We start from the raw sequence: 16,706 nt of genomic DNA on the forward strand, positions 1-16,706 counted from the left end.
GGACACCCAACCGACTGAGCCCCCCAGGCGCCCCAGCGCTCACGACTTTCATGGTGCTTCAGGCTCCGGCACAAGTAGTCCTGCAAAGATGTTGGAGGTTTCATAGATTTTTCTGACCTGACCTCAGAAGTCAGGAAATATCACTTGCATAGCATTTTATTGACGACAAGACAGTCACAGACCCATCCATATTCAAGGGAATTAGATTCCAAGTCTTGCTTTTTACAAGGGATTCCTATTGTTTGAAGACTTCATATTTCCTGTAATTCACTCATTCAGGATCAGTCTCTGGGTGAACAATATGAACTTCTATCTTAAAGAGGCCAGATGCTTCTTCCCTCCACATGGTTGGAACTCATGTCAAGAAGTAAAACACATGCTTAAACAGATGTCTTCAGGGAGCCTAAAGGCAAAGGATGTGTAGGGGAATAGCAAGAAACTGATAGTCAATTAGAGCTCTAAATAAAATAACATAAGGTTCCCTGAGGTCCTTTCTTGTAAGCAATTAAGTTTCTCCAATATTTTGGGCACACATTTTCGGATTTTCCCCAGCATCTTGCAGGTGAAATATAATTTCCAGGCTCTTCAAGTCACTTTATTGTTTTCCATTCTTACACTCACCAGTGTGACATTACTCATCAAGTACCAGTACGCGAGCCTCTACCTCTGCGTCTTCCCTGTGAATGGCACACTCATTCTTACAGTTTTCAGGCCCCAGGCCAATTGTTCTTGATTCCTCCCTCACAACTCCAGAGTATGACCAGCAAATCCCACTGCCTCGTTTCCCACCTGAACACTTCTACCTCCTTACTTTGGCCCAAGTCACCATGACTTCTTACCTGGACCACAGCCAAAGCTTGCTTTCATTCACCATACTCTAATCCTAACCTATTCCCACAGCAGCCAGAGAAATTATTTGAATATGTTGACTATACCAGGTTGGAAAACTAGTTACTAGATGTCAAATGATCCTGCTTCCTTCTGCCTACCTCTGCACCTCATCCCCTTTGTTTACTAAGTAAGCTCTGCCAACATGGGCCTCATGATTCCTGGACATGAAGTCCATTCTCACCTACGGCCTTTGCACTCATGTTCTCTGCTTGGAACCCTTGCTCCAGGCCTTCCCATAGCTCGTTCTTGCTCATTTCAGCTCTGCTTAGATATTACCTTCTGCAAAGTCTTCCTTCACACTGCTTCTGAGACACCACCCCCTCCACTTAACTCCTGACCCTGCTAAATTTATTACACATAGCAATTACTGTTCTCTGGAATCGTATACAGTGGATGTTCCCCTGAACTAGAATTTTAGCTCCCCAAGGGCAGATTTGGTATTACTCACGGTAGTATTCCCCGTGCTTTAAATTGTTGCAAGCACGCACATGGCAGGGACTTCGTCATTTTTGAATGAATCTCTATATTCTTATACTTGAGAAAATCAGGCAGCAACAGCCCTCTTAAGCTTGCTGATCAGTGAGTATTCTCAGGCCACATTAGTTTCTGTGGAATCTATCCAGATGCCCCAGCCAAAATTCAAGAGGTTAGGTATCAATATTATAAATAATTAAGAAAATCTCATTTGCTGACTCAAAGAAATAGCTAATTTATATCCACATTACTTTACCACTCTTTAAAGAACAAAAGGTATTCCTATTAAATAATATTTTGATGTATCTTCCAGTCCACAGTCACTTAGTTCAAGTCATAAGATACCAGTTACTGTTTGAACTTTTAGAACACTAAGTTTCAAACCAATTCTCTGGAAAATCTGAGTTAGTCAAAGTATAGGCATCCATGTTGATGTATAAAAAAGTCCTAAGTCTAACCAGAATGTCACTGACTCGGGACATGATAACCTGGACTAATTCACAGGAATCTGGATCACTTTGGTCTCCATCACGGCTGGCAACACTTCTGATCCAGCTCGTGTTCCAGACAACAGTTATTTACTCAGAACTGAAGCATTTTGGTCTCTGGACATCTTGAAGATATGTGAAGGTGAAGGGTTAGGAGGGAAGCAGCCCCTGAGGATGGGATGGACAAGTGAAAATACTTAAGGAAGAAGGCAGTGCCTGAATCTTGATTATCAACTTGAGTCTATTATTTATATCTTGGTTTACTACAACTCATTACCTTTGTCATTTTGAGAATGATCTTAATCATGTCCACCCCATGGATTTGAGAGGATAGGATTGAAGAGTCCAAGGGAGCATGTGCCCCTTGTTTCCTGGGATCTCATTACTCAGCTCAGTCCTGATGATAAACCAGGGGCTGGGGAACACTCTGTATGATGTAGTGAAGTCACTCAATACAAACATTTAAAGTTTTATTTTTAGAAGTTATACGTATTTAAAAAAAAAACTTTTTTCTTTTCTTCTTTTATTCTAATTAATGCTACTATTAATTAGAACATTAATTGAAGATATTTTCACTTATGATAGTTGAAACCAAAACTTTGTGAGGCTAAAGCAATGAATAATCTTCGACTCTTAACAAAAGATATTTGGATACCTGAGGATTATATTTCCCATTCTGTATTCAGAACCATTAACACTCAAAAACTATCACAAAGATTCAGACACTAAAATTATTTAGCTAATATAAGTTTATGCATTTGGTATATTTTTTATTTGAAAAAGCACATGTATGTTAAAAAATAGTTTTGTTACAAACTAGTCATAAACATACCTTTAAAAGGTCAGACTTTGCATGGGTATGGGGGGATGTTTATTAACTTTCGGCATACATTTCCTCTTTCTGTAAATTCTTAGATTAGAAAAGCACAGATTTTGGACTTCTCATTTGCCAACTGATCTCACTTTAAGGTTAATCAGACTCCCTCCCCTCTACTAAAATAAAAAACAAAATCCAGTTTTTCTCAGTATCCACAGAAGTGTTGCTGCTTTTAAAATACTGCTTTTTTTCTTAAAATACTCCTTTTCAATTACATAAATATTTATTGCTAGCAATACAGGGACTGCTTCTTGGGTATCCACGTCTGTCTTAAAAACTTAGCACTTACCCTAATATCAAAGAGAATATAGGCAGGAGTCTTATTCATGCCTTCTTCAAAAAAAAAAAAAAAAGTCAATAACTACCACTTCTTACAATATGCTATATTTTATCATTCTATGAAGCACACTCTTAAACAACCCTAAAATCAGGACGGGTCTTTAATGGCACGGATGTCAGCTCACCATCAACACGCTGGCCTCTGGCTCTGCGCTGCTTTCCTGCTCCGGGGGAGCCCCAGTTTTCCCAGCCCTTCTCCCCAGCCTGGGTCCTCTCAGCTAAGCCCAAGCTGAGCAGGAGCTGAGCCAAAGTGCTGGCCCAGGAACAGAGGGGTTTGAAGCCAGACAAGTACCTGTGGTGCCGTGACACAGGCTAGACGACAGGTAAAGGACTGAGAAAGGCACTGGTCAGAGCTGGTGGTGCTCTGGTGCTCCTTCAAAGTGCCACATAGACAGCATCCTAAATTTGAACAAAATATAATAATTAAAAGTACAGCCCAAATCTATCGTTGTATCTTTAATGATAAAAAATGACCTGTGCGGGAAATCTGAGCAGTGTTTGAGAGTCCTGTGCAGGTCCCTCATAATTAAGCAAAAGAGACAATAAATCCACTGCAAACTGGTCCCCGTCCACAGACCACCTGTGCACCCCAACCCCTGCAATGAGAATGTGATACTCTGGAAAACAAAACTAAATATAATCAGGTGCTCAAACTTTTATTTTAATTCTTACAAAATACCATAGAAATGAACCCAAACTAAACAGATATGTACATGTACATATGTACAAAATTTTACTTCTGAAAAACAATCTATAAAAGTAGATGGTTAAAAAAAACGAACTTAAAAAAAGATTTAAAACCAATACTATGAAATTAATTTCCTCAAAGTAAAGTAACAGAAATTTTAAATTGCTGGTTGTAGTAGGCTTTCTAGACTTATTTACATATTTTATTGGAGCCAGAAATATAAAGGAGTTTCTTTTATTTTAGATTATCTTCAGTTTCATTTTATTTCATTACATACTCCTGAATCTTTTTCCCTTTACAAGTCCTTCAACATGAGGACACGGCGGAGGCCACAGGAAGTTACAGATCAACTTCGGTCTTCTTCTTCCTCTTGACCCACAGGTCGGAAAGGCAATGTCGTTTGTCCTCTTTCAGGGTCAGACATTCGAAGGATTCTAATCAGTTTACTTGATGGAAGTGAACTAGAGGAAGCAAAATTAATTACTCAGATTACGAGGAAAATTTTTTCACATTAAAAAAAATTCTAATACTCCCTCATGAAAACACCAATCTACTGCATCTGCTACTGTGGGATATGTTGACTATCTGGAGTTCTAGGAGAAATATAATTTGCAATAAAGAAATCATTTGTTTTCATTTTTAAAAATTAACTTCGTGCTAAATGAGGTAGGCTTTCAGTTTAGAAGAAAAAGATAAAATGAGGAGATTTATATACCAACTATTTTAATTCTTATTCTTGTCTAGCCAAGAAGCAGTTACCTGAATATTCCCAATCACAAACTTCCATCCCCACAGGATCAAGTGACCACTGTAGAGGCAGAATATCAACACTAAATGACACGTGCCTGCCACCTTGTAAGTACCCAAACCTGCTGACTGACCGCAGAACAGAGCTCTTTTAGAAAGATTAGAAGCAGTAAGTCACCAGGAGAAGAGCCAAGACTAGGGAAATCATGAATTGTGTCTTTAGTCTAAACAGAATTACCAAAATTACTTTACTAGTTGGTCATGATAACCACGAAGAAACAGAGTCAAAATAGAAATAGTAACAAGTCAATAATCAAATTCATATCAACTTGCTTCTGTTATGAAAGGGAGATAACACAAACAAAATTTTAAATATCTAAAAAGGAAAAATTATCTTAGATCTGACATTGGAACGGATTTTCTTTTTATTGGTGATTTATGTATTTGCATTTAAAAAATTAAGATTATAAGAGATTTATTTCCCCCTTTTATGTATTTGATGTATATATTCACAGAAGAATTTTTAAAAGTTACCTCATGCTTTGAGGGGTAAGCAAGATAAACTGTCTGAAACGCTGGGAATCTGCCATCTTGAGTATCATGTCCATTGCAATCCTCCGGTTAACCATGTCCTGAAGAACAAAGTGAGGATCACTATTGCATCAGTCATATTCCTGCAAAAGCAGCGTTCTGCTGGCTGTTACAAGCCCCTGCATTTTTATCCAGGGATCACCTACTACTTTATCTGTGATGCCTAACTATTCACACAGGGAAAGATAATATCCAAAACTATTAGAGGAAAATAACTGAATATATGTATCTTCCAGGTAATTTCTACAGTCAGATTATTTGTAAGTATAGCTCCCTCCCTCAAATATACTTAGCAATTAAAGTAATCTGCAGGGGCACCTGGGTGGCTCAGTCATTAAGCGTCTGCCTTTCGCTCAGGTCTTGATCCCAGGGTCCAGGGATCCAGCCCCGCATCGGGAGCCTGCTTCTCCCTCTCCCACTCCCCCTGCTTGTGTTCCCTCTCTCGCTGTGTCTCTCTCTGTCAAATAAATAAATAAAATCTTAAAAAAAATAAAAAATAAAAAATAATCTGCAAATATTCCAAAGACACAACTAAATGTTAGAGAATGAATCTAATTTGGACAGTAATAATAATTAATCCCTCAGGAGAACAATATCAAAAGTGACAGCTATAAAGTATTAATTCTCTCAAAATTCCCCTCCGTGATCAAGATGTTTTAAAACCTCTGCCCCTACCCTACCACTTTCTACAATGTGTACAATGTGAACCAATTTATTTATTTATATTCTTTTTTTTTTTTTTTTAAGGTTTCATTGATTTATTTGACAGAGAGAGAGAGAGAGAGCACAAGCAGGGGGAGAGGCAGGCAGAGGGACAGGGAGAAACAGACTTCTGGCTGAGCAGGGAGCCTGACTCAGGGCTCCATCCCAGGACTCTGGGATCATGACCTGAGCCGAAGGCAGATGCTTAACTGACTGAGCCACCCAGGCGCCCTGAACCAATTTAAATTTATAAACCAGTTCCTCGATTTAATCTTTAAAAGAAGTTAAATAGCATATCAGTGTATAGAAAAACAATGCTTCATTGTAACAGGTTTTGAAACGAAATTAAACTGTGGGCTTACATTTTCTCTGAGTTCAAATAACAGAGAAAGAAAAAATCAAAGTACCTTGAAAACTGAAAAGTGGAAAACATAACCAAATGCGTTTATAGGCATATATTTTTAAAGGTCTATTTGAAACTTGATGTGGCAGTACAGCGTGGTGGTTAGGAACACACTGTTTTGGAGGCAGACCAACATCCTGGTGATATTGCTCAATGGCTTGTATTATATAAATTCTTCCCTCTGGCATATCTGTAAAGCAATCTAACTTAAAGTTAACAAAAATAACGAGAGCTTGCACAAGCAGATGCTGTCCTTTCAAAACACTGCCCTGGGGAGGCCTATCATTTAATAACAAAGCTGCCAAACCACCAAAATATATTTGTTTCTGATTGGTTTTCAGAACTTGGGCACATTTTTCTGAATAATTCCAATGGGGCAAAATCCCATTCTGATTAAGAACCTCTAAGTTTCTGAAAGAGAAAGAAGTTATTCAGAATTAAATCTGACAAATAAGATGGGTGATAAGACTGCAAAATGGCATTTCAAACAAAATGAGTGCCTGGTAAGAACAATCCTCTCCTGTGATTTGTGAATTAGCTCTGAAGCCAATTCTCAGAGAATTTCTAACCAATCACAGCAATGGTATCAAGGGGGAAAATGACACTGAGGATTACACAGGACACACAGGTATAAACTGCATGAACGAGCACTTTGTAGTACTTATTATGGGCTAGGCATCAGGTAGGTAAAAATATCAAGACATAGTTGGTAACTTCACAATGAAAATGTATAAAATACGTAATAGTAAAATGTATATAATATAAAATTACATAATATACTTTATATTATAAAATATAAAAATAATAGTATGAGTTGGTGTAGGGTGGTGCCAAGGGAGCTCTGAGAGGTTCCTAAATCCTAACTGGTGGTCACAAAGGCTCTATAAAGGTCACATCCGAACGGGGTCTGGAAAGACGAGTAGGATTCTGACATACACAAAGGGCACAACAGGAAGAGGCACAGTGTCTGGAAAATCACAGGTGGCTTATAAGGGAGAGCCACGGAAGGGGGAGATGCTACATCACGAAGGGTCTCCGTTACCCAAAGAATTAACATTCATCCCAGATAAGATAATTCACCACCTCAGAGTTCTAAATAAGTAAGTGCCCATGATCAGATTCATTTTAGAAATATAAACCTGGCAAAACAGTGAGGGAGGGACTAAGGAATAAGGAAGACTAAAGTCTGGGAGTCCGGACAGGAGGCGGTTACAACAGGCAGGGGAGGAGACAGGGACAAGCTAACAGGAAGGAACGGAGACTCGGAAGGTCAGGCGTGATGGGCAAGTAAAAGGGAGGAAGGATCACAGATACATCAAAGGTCTGGCAGTGCGAGGTAACAGGGTAGGTAACAGCAATTTGCCAGCAATCAAAGTAGCGGATTCAGGAAAAGGAAGAGGCTCTGAGTAGAAGACTTGCTGAGTCTGAGGCCTGGCTGTGCCTGATGACGTCCAACAGTGGTTGGGCACAGGAGTGTGGAGTGCGAGAGAGGTGTCAGGGTGAGACACTCAGATGTGCTGGTATCCACGTGTGCTGGTAGTGCTGGGGACTCTGTGTGTGTGTGTGTGGTGTGTGTGTTTAGTGTGTAGGCGTACGTAGGGTATGGCATCCAGGAAAATCAACAACAGTATAAAAAACAAAGAGGACCTCACACATTTAAGGGCAATGGCATTAGGCGAGGCAGCACTAGAACCAGAAAAGAGTAGAGCAGAAACTGGCAAGAAGACATATTGTAGGAGACGGAGGATAGGTCTCTGGTACCAAATACTTCAAAGAATTAAAATAATACTAAAAGTTCATTGATGATCTTTGCTAAACAAGTTTTACTAGAGTATTATAGTCTAAACCCAGATTACAGTGGGTTTAAGAAAGTATAAGGCATGAAGAAGTACACAGCATGGTTAACGGCTGGCTGGTGAAGGCTCACTCGGTCTCCACCATCGTCAGTGCATTTACATGTAAGACTGGAGCATCTCACCATAACCCTAGGAGGTAGGAAAGATTAATGAGGTTATTTTATGCATGAAGAAACCGAGGCCCAAAGTTCTCTGCGGAAGTAGTGGCAGAGGTTAGGTCTCAATCCCAGGTTTATGATTTCCAAGTCAAATGTTCCTGCCCCTTGTGTGGCATCTGCTGCTCTTCTGATCCAAGCGAGGGAAAGGAAATGCTTACCGCTGTGAAAATGGAAGGTGGAGATAGGCTAGGGAAGAGGCGGAAGCCCAGGACGGGGTCTCCAGGGTAGCAGGGAGAGCACTAGAACTCTTAGTTCTTCCCTACCACCTCTCATGGACTAAAGTGTCAGGGCAGGATCCCTTCTCTTGGGGGTAAAACTAAAGAAAGAATTGCTTCCTTTCAAAATACACATTTCCAACAACAACAAAAATTTGAGAATTCAAAATTTAACACTACCATGTAGACATCAAACTCATCCAGGCATCTGAAAGGAGACTCAGCAATGGACCATAGAGAAAGAATGAAGCAAACTGTGGAAAAAGAACGTTCTCCTCCGGATAAGGCTCTCATGTCGTTGAAAGCAGCTCTGTTTCCCTCTCCAGGCTGAACCTTGAGTGAGTTAAAAAACAAAGTGGAGCAAAAATCAGACTAAATTCTTTACAAAAAGGTTGGCTAGCATTAGAAAAGAATGGGTTTACAGTAAAAAAAAAAAAAAAAAAAGAATAAAATCATTTAGTGATTTAGTAATATGGAAATGACATCTATTTAACAATATTAATTCTGATCCATGAATGAGGGCTATCTTCCCATTTATTTGTGTCTTCTTCAATTTCCTTCATCAATGTCTTATAGTTTTCAGTGTACTGATCCTTCACCTCCTTGGTTAAATTTATTCCTAAGTACTTTATTATTTTCGATGCTACTGTGAATGAGATTGCTTTCTTTTTCTTTTTTCAAGCACTGCTAAGCGCTAAGACAATCTTTTGTTACTTGAATTACAGTGACATCTAGTGGTTAAGTTGCTTTAAAGGTAATTACTGAACGTCAAAAAGACAGCAGGACCAACTTCAAGAGGCTCACGCTGGTCCAGGATGAACAGCAGCAACAAACTGAAACGTGTAAAATCTCTTTCAAAAATTCCTCTTAATAAGGGCTCAGAGGGACAATAAAAAAGAAATTAATAAAATTAATAACAAACTCTTTCACACAATATCCTGGGGAGACAGTATAAGATAACATTAGAAGGAATGCTATTTCATTTGGACAGAATTTCAGACATACATATATACCCATAAGGTGGAAAAATGGGGTACCATCAGCTTGTCTGCCATAAAGTTTTACCACATGTGTTTTAGCAGACACATAACTTCACTTATTCTTCACACCCACTATTTGAAAATTATGTGCCTCTCAAGTAGCATTCATTTAGGAAAGGGTTATAAAAAATTCTGAATTTAAACATACACTGAAATTTTTATCATCCATAAGTCTGAATCTGTGAGAATCCCAATGAAAAAGCAACTAAGCAGTAAAAAGCCAAACCAAGCCAACCAACCAAAAAACTACTCCACAAAAAAGCAAGAACTAAGTAACAGGATGTGGTCCTTTGCTCCAAAATTGCATTTTGTATCGATCTAATAAATGAAGCCCTAGACTAATTGTGGAGATCTAAATTTTACCCCTATTATTAACTTATCATGGGACTTTGGTCTCAGTTTATTTATTTGTAAAACAAAGACTAGAGAACTAAAGGATCCTTAAAACAGTAATATTCTTTTTGAATAACAGGGGTGATAATGTCAGAAGGGCAAGCTTCGGCTGTCCTACATACAGTTAGCTCTGGGGATAAATTATCCAAACACTCCTAATATTTTCTTCTTTTTTTCATTTTCATTAGAGTATAATTCATATACAGTAAGGAAGATAAAGCTTAAGGGTTCAGCTCAATTACCTGGGTAATTACTCAGATCAAGACACAGAACATTCCTAGTGTCTCAGCAGATTCCGTGTTCTCTCCCAGTCACTACAAAACCCAAACGGTAACTATTCTGACTTTAATCATCACCATTTAATCGGGTGAATTTTTATCAGTTTTTTGAAGAGTTTTTAAGAGTGGGATTGCTTTCATGAACACTGCCAGACAGGTTTCCAAATTAGTTCCACACCCTCACCAACACGAGACGTTATCGGCGTTGCCCATTTTGGTCACACTGGTAGCAGTATGATAGTCATCTATTATGGTATATATTCATATTTTTCTTTTTTCTTTCTTTTTTTTTTTAAGAGAGGGAGAGAGGGGAGAGGCTGAGGGAAAGGGAGAGACAGAATCTTAGCAGACTCCATGCAGAGCGTGGAGCTGGACATGGGGCTCGATCTCACAACCCTGAGATCATGACCTGAGCTGAAATCAAGAGTCAGACGCTTAACTGACTGAGCCACCCAGGCGCCTCAAATTCATCTTTTTCTGATGAATAATGATACTGAGCACTTTTTTCAGGTACTTATTCACCACTTGGATACCTTATGAAGTTCCTCTTTAAGCATTTTGACCATTTTTAAATGCATCGTCATTCTTTATTATTCCTTAAAAAATTTAGATGAGTCTTGTGTATATGTACTGTAAATTATCATTTATTCTAAGTATTAAAATGAAGTATAAAACTTATGACAACTAAGAGCAGTAAGCAATTACTTAAAAGTTTTGCCCCAGGGGCGCCTGGGTGGCTCAGTCGTTAAAAGTCTGCCTTTGGCTCAGGTCATGATCCCAGGGTCCTGGGATGGAGCCCTGCATCTGGCTCCCTGCTCAGCAGGAAGCCTGCTTCTCCCTCTCCCTCTCCCCCTGCTTGTGTTCCCTCTCTCACTGTGTGTCTCTCTCTGTCAAATAAATAAATAAAATCTTAAAAAAATAAAAAATAAAATAAAAATTTTGCCCCAATTGTTTAGAGTGAGTGGTTGCTCTTGACCACCTGAACACATAATTTTTTTTTTTTTTAAGATTTTATTTATTTATTTGACAAAGACAGAGACAGCGAGAGCAGGAACACAAGCAGGGGGAGTGGGAGAGGGAGAAGCAGGCTTCCCGCCGAGCAGGGAGCCTGATGTGGGGCTCGATCCCAGGACCCTGGGATCATGACCTGAGTCGAAGGCAGACGCTAAACGACTGAGCCACCCAGGTGCCCCTGAACACATAATTTTTAATGCTATCTCCCTTACTCCCTCTTTCAATGCATACGACCATGAAAGAATCCACAAACACAGACTCTACAAAGTTAAATATGGTGGCTTTGTTTTTTCAAAAGAGGCTGTATCTACAGATACCTTCAGAAATACATGCAAAGACAATTACAAGGGATAGAACATTCTTCTGAGAAATCCTTTCTTGGTTTCCTATAGTGACTTCCAGAGTCTGTGGACTTTCTCTAATATCCCACATAAATTAAAATGCTAGATGAATTTTAAAAAGAAAGCTGTGGAGTGGAAAGAGGGTAAACATTTGTCACTGAAAATAAAATTCCTAGTCATCTTCTTGGTGGTTGTTGGTGGGGGGGGTACAATGGCAGCATTAGCCAATGAGATCGATTTAATTTTCAACACTCTGGCAAATACTAGCCTTAACTTAAAAGTAAGTTCTTTTGTTTTTCAAAGACAACAGATTAAAGCTTATCAATGTATTATCAAAAGAAATGCAGCAGCTAATTCTCCTAATAATTAGCATACGAAGAGTTAAGACACTTACTGATATGCTCAGAGTTTCATTCTTGTGGTCAAAATTCATCTTTCCACAATAAGCCCGCTGAGACAATAGGTTGTCAAAGTATAATTTGCATCGTAAAGTCAAACACCTTGGAATAAAGAAATGGGGCACATTAAAAAGGATATAAAAATATAAAAACTGTATATTTGGCATGATCTTTAAACCAGCATGTAAGACCAGAGAGAAATATACCAAAATGTTAACACGGGTTGCCCATTTAATAGGTAGGATTTTAAGATTTTTTCCCCCATCTTTATATTTTGTGTCCCCACATTTTTACCACCTCATTTCCTTTTATAATAAACAAACATCATAGAATGAAAAATGATGCTATCCCACATTTAATATATTCTATTACATTACAACCCGTCCATATGAATATATCAATCAATTCAAGCAATTTATATGAGGCATCACCCTAATACGGAAGACACAAATCTTGTCCTTGAGATTAAACTCTAGTAGTTTGTTAAGATAATAAATAAATGGCCTATTCATTTGCATATCTCCTCTCAATTTATGGAGACATTAAGGGTGAGGGCAATCTCTTAATCGTTCTATACCGATAATGCCTTACCCACAGCCTGGCACAATGCAAACTCCATCTATCACACGGCATTCCACTGTAAGGAGGACCTTTCCCTTCTTCCTTATTTATTTATTTATTTATTTATTCACTTTTCTATTGATCAGGATGGAGTCACAGATTCTTATTTTATTCACGGGGTTACCATCCATTCCTGCCTCTCACAGGCCCAGGTTTGGCCAGTGGGAGCCTCTTCAGGCCGCCTCTTACGTCCTTTTATCATGACTCCCCGTTTCTTCCGAGCACTTCCTTACTTCCTGGCATAGCAAGAGGCCCAGCTGGGGGGAATCCAGCCATTTCTCCAAGAGGGGTAATGGTATTTGGAAAATAAGATCTAGATGAGAGAAGACTTTTTTCTTAACATCTTTGCTTCTTAATGGGCCTATGGTTCATTTCTTCAGAGTAACTATCATTTATTATTATCCCTCCTAATTCCCTTGCTAAACTACGTTAAATCTCCGCCCCAGGGAACACTGAGAGCCTGAGCTTTCTTTTGTGACACAGCAACCACAGCTAGCCGGTTTTCAGAATTTTCTGTTAACTTTTCTTTCTTTCACTATTGGTAAGTATTCTTCAATTGCTTCCACACACGGGATGTCTTAAGAGAGACTGTCCTCAAAATGGCAAGGTTCCCCAGTGTAAAGAGGTGAACAATTTAAAAAATTTGATCATTCTTATTCTACTCCTAAGACTGGGTAAAGAAGATAAAATATGTCAGTGGCGAAGAAACATATCAAGGTAATAAACTGTAAGATGAGTACCTTTACAGAAAATATTTTGAATATAAATTTCCTGGTAACAATATAAACACAAACCCTACTGCTTCTGAAAAAGACGTAGAAATAGGCATTGGATATAGTCTTTTTTTTTTTTTATGATTTTATTTATTTATTTGACAGAGACAGACACAGTGAGAGAGGGAACACAAGCAGGGGGAGTGGGAGAGGGAGAAGCAGGCTTCCTGCAGAGCAGGGAGCCCAGTGTGGGGCTCGATCCCAGGACCCTGGGATCATGACCTGAGCCGAAGGCAGACGCTTAACGCCTGAGCCACCCAGGCGCGCCGGCATTGGATATAGTCTTAGCCTGACACACCCAAAACACTGCATGGAATAAATGAAACAAGTTTTCAGACTGGACATCGGACAGTACAAGCAATTCCAGTCAAAATGATCCCTTAAAATACGGGAAACAAATGAATTGAGCCTTACAGATGTCACACATCACTATTTACAGAAAGAGTACAGGGGAGTGGAAACCCAGCCTGAAGGTCTCCCTGTTAGAGAAGACAGAGCTGGGCATCTGGGGAGGCCAAGCTGCTCCAGGTCTCAAAGCCTAGAGGGCAGCACAGAGGGGACTCCAGAGCACAGACGGAGGGCGTCCAAGTCTCAAGCTGAGAACTCTCTCTGCCTGTGTGAGGCTGCAGCAGCAAACATCCCAAAGCCGCAGAAGCAACCCCCGCAGGTCACCTGGAGCCAGGAATAGTCCCAGTTCCCACAGGCAGGAGCCTTCTAACTCACAGGGTATCAGTGGAGTACCCCGAAGGGCACTGCTGAGCCTGGACCAGCTGCTCAGGTCCCACTTGATGAAACTTACAAGTAGCCTCAAAAGGATAAAAATAAATCCCATATAAGTGAAGTCCTGTTAACATGCTTACAAAACTGAAGCACACATTTCAAAAACTAACCTACAGTTTAGTTAAGGAATATGACCAAACATGCAAAGCCTACTTTTCTTTATGGAATTAACTGAATTTCCTCATACATACTAGATAGATTTTTTTTAATTCTCTAGTCTTAGGATTATAGAGTTTCGGGTATGAATACAGGTAAGAAGCAGGTCACTGAGGGAATGCCACTGGGGAAAACAGGAGTTAAGTGCAAAGACTAGGACAGCTTTGACTCCAAGTAGGTCAAGGGCTATCCCTACCGATCAACTGACCTCTGGTTTATTTCTGTTGTTTGTGATTTTCACTGGGGCCAATCTATCCCTGAGAATATGAATATTTCTGGGTACATACAATATCCAGTTTCTCTGATCCTGTGTTCATTCTTCCAACCAATATGTATCAACTTCCTACTACAGTTCAGGGACAGTGGTAGGTGCTGGGACACAGCAGCAAACAAACCAGAGTCTACACCCACGGAGCCACACCATTCCATGAGATCATCAACTGAGATACTACCTCAACAGGTCCCGTCGAAGACTTGTATCCCTTAAGAACATGCAATGTCCAAGAGTGCAAGAGGCTGTTCCAAAGCCAGTGAGCTCCCACTGAAAGGACCTATGTGAGCAGAGACTGAACAGCCATCTCTGAGTTACCTAGTAAAGGGTATCTGATGGGGTAGAAAAACTGGACAAGCTTGCTTTAAAAGTCCCTTCTAATCCAGAATTCTCTGACTAAATGACAGGACCCTAAATACTGCCCAATCAAGGAAAGAAGTTTCTTCTTTAACTGAATCACGTGAAGTTCTTTCAATTTAATATTCTTATTTATAAGGGATAATGCGAAAACAAAATATGAAAATGTGAGATATGTGGTAATATTTTTAAATGCACTTACCTTCTAAATTGTTGATATGTTTTGTATCTATGAGTCATTATTTCTTCCAGCAATTTAATGAACCTTTTTAAAGTCCTTACTTTATTGTCCAGATCAAGATAGGTTTCTCTGGCTTCTTGATACTGCCTGTTTTATGAACAAAATATTAAGTTGGTAAGTGTCATTCAAAGAAACATAAAGAAAAGTAAAATCTCAAATATATTTTTTGGGGAAGAAGGGAGAATGCAGGGAGTGCCAAGCGGCCCAGAAATAGCAGGTGTCCTGTTCTAGGCAAACTATACTCCCAGAATGAGCACGTGCTGCCCCAAAGGGGAAGAGCTGTACGCAGGGCTGGGCAGGAGAAAAGTCCAGGCCCTGGAGAAGGCAGAGGAAGTACATGAGGAAAGTGCCCAGGGGGGTGGGGGGGGCAGATCTTAGAAATGCCAGCAAATATACACCTTCTACAAGTGAAGGGATCACATTGGAAGGCAAGAAATGTTTCCCTTAGTGACACAGGCCAGTGCAAGAACAGAGGACACAGGGTGAGCATCAGGATCTGCCAACCCCAGCCTGAACAAGACAAGGTCAAAGAGGCAGAGAAGGCCGGGTCCCGCAGAGGTGCTATTACAGAGGACAATAGCTCACTGGTAGAACAGAGGAGAGAAGGTTCCTGACCAGGTCTGAAAGGCAACCTTGGCCAAGGCTCCACAGCTCCCCACCCCAAGCTTATTCAAATGCCCAGTCCAGGAAAATCCACGTAAAAAATGAATAACACAAAAGGTACAAGTAGTCTCCACATACAGATATTAATGGAAATAGGCTTGGGAAAGAGCAACACGACACCCCCTAGAGACAAAGAAAACTCATCAGAACAACGTGTTTACAAACCCGACGAAAACTGTAACTGAAAAACCATGAATTAAGACAGAACATGACATAGTGCTACCAGGAAGAGACACCTCAAAATAGAAATAAAAGAACTGAAAGAATAGATAAATCAAAGAACTCAGAGAACAGATAGGTAAACAACAGAAGGTGATAACCGGGTAAGAGGAGGCGGCGAGGAGGAACCTGCAGAACCCAAGCGGGGGGCGGGGCGGGGGGGTTTGGACAAAAAAGAACAAAGATATGAAGACAGAGTGAGGCGATGATGCACAGGGGAAAAGAGACAACACAGAAAACACTGACAGACAGAGAGATCAGAAATGAGAAAAGCAAAAACGTGGGGAGAAAGATAACACGGTAGACGAAAGAACTAGGAGACAAAGGACATACCACATGTGTGCAACAAAGGCCTACACAAAACCAGACAACAGCACAGCAAATATGTAAAGTAAAACACAAACAAGAAATTTTAAGAAATAAGATAAATCTACAGATTAAAAAAACACAGTGTACACCAAGGAAAAAAGATCACAGAATCTGACATTCTGGACACATTACAGCACTCATCATAAAACAGATGGTCGAGAGAAAAAGAATGTTCTATCAGGTGGAACTACCCCTTCAAATTCAAAAGCTACAGACAAACAGTTCTGAAATGCAAAAACAACACACATTACTTCACATGGCCATTCTTAAGGACGCAATTAATTATAAGACAAAATTTCAAAAGGCTACGTAGCCCTTTGGACAAAGATAAAATACTCTCTTCACACCAAAAATACAGAAAAA

General features: G+C 39.8%; 1 protein-coding gene across 5 annotated transcripts in view; it reads right to left on the reverse strand.

The window, feature by feature from the left end:
• Positions 1-56: 56 nt before the first annotated feature.
• SMC6 (structural maintenance of chromosomes 6) overlaps positions 57-16,706 on the reverse strand; it is an 80,463-nt gene continuing 63,813 nt past the window's right edge. For 4 of the 5 annotated variants that reach the window (XM_032430030.1, XM_032430031.1, XM_032430033.1 and 1 more), the window contains 5 exons: positions 15,054-15,179; positions 11,890-11,995; positions 8,610-8,762; positions 5,039-5,136; positions 58-4,218 (listed from right to left, as the gene is read on the reverse strand). In XM_032430030.1, coding sequence (XP_032285921.1) covers positions 4,104-4,218; positions 5,039-5,136; positions 8,610-8,762; positions 11,890-11,995; positions 15,054-15,179 — 598 coding nt within the window. In that variant the 3' untranslated portion in view covers positions 58-4,103. Of the gene's footprint in view, positions 4,219-5,038; positions 5,137-8,609; positions 8,763-11,889; positions 11,996-15,053; positions 15,180-16,706 lie in introns of all 5 variants that reach the window. The other variant, XM_032430032.1, reaches the window with a different exon arrangement.

The sequence above is a fragment of the Phoca vitulina genome, unplaced genomic scaffold (genome assembly GCF_004348235.1).
Source record: "Phoca vitulina isolate PV1807 unplaced genomic scaffold, GSC_HSeal_1.0 scaffold42, whole genome shotgun sequence".
Classification (NCBI taxonomy): Eukaryota; Metazoa; Chordata; class Mammalia; order Carnivora; family Phocidae; genus Phoca; species Phoca vitulina.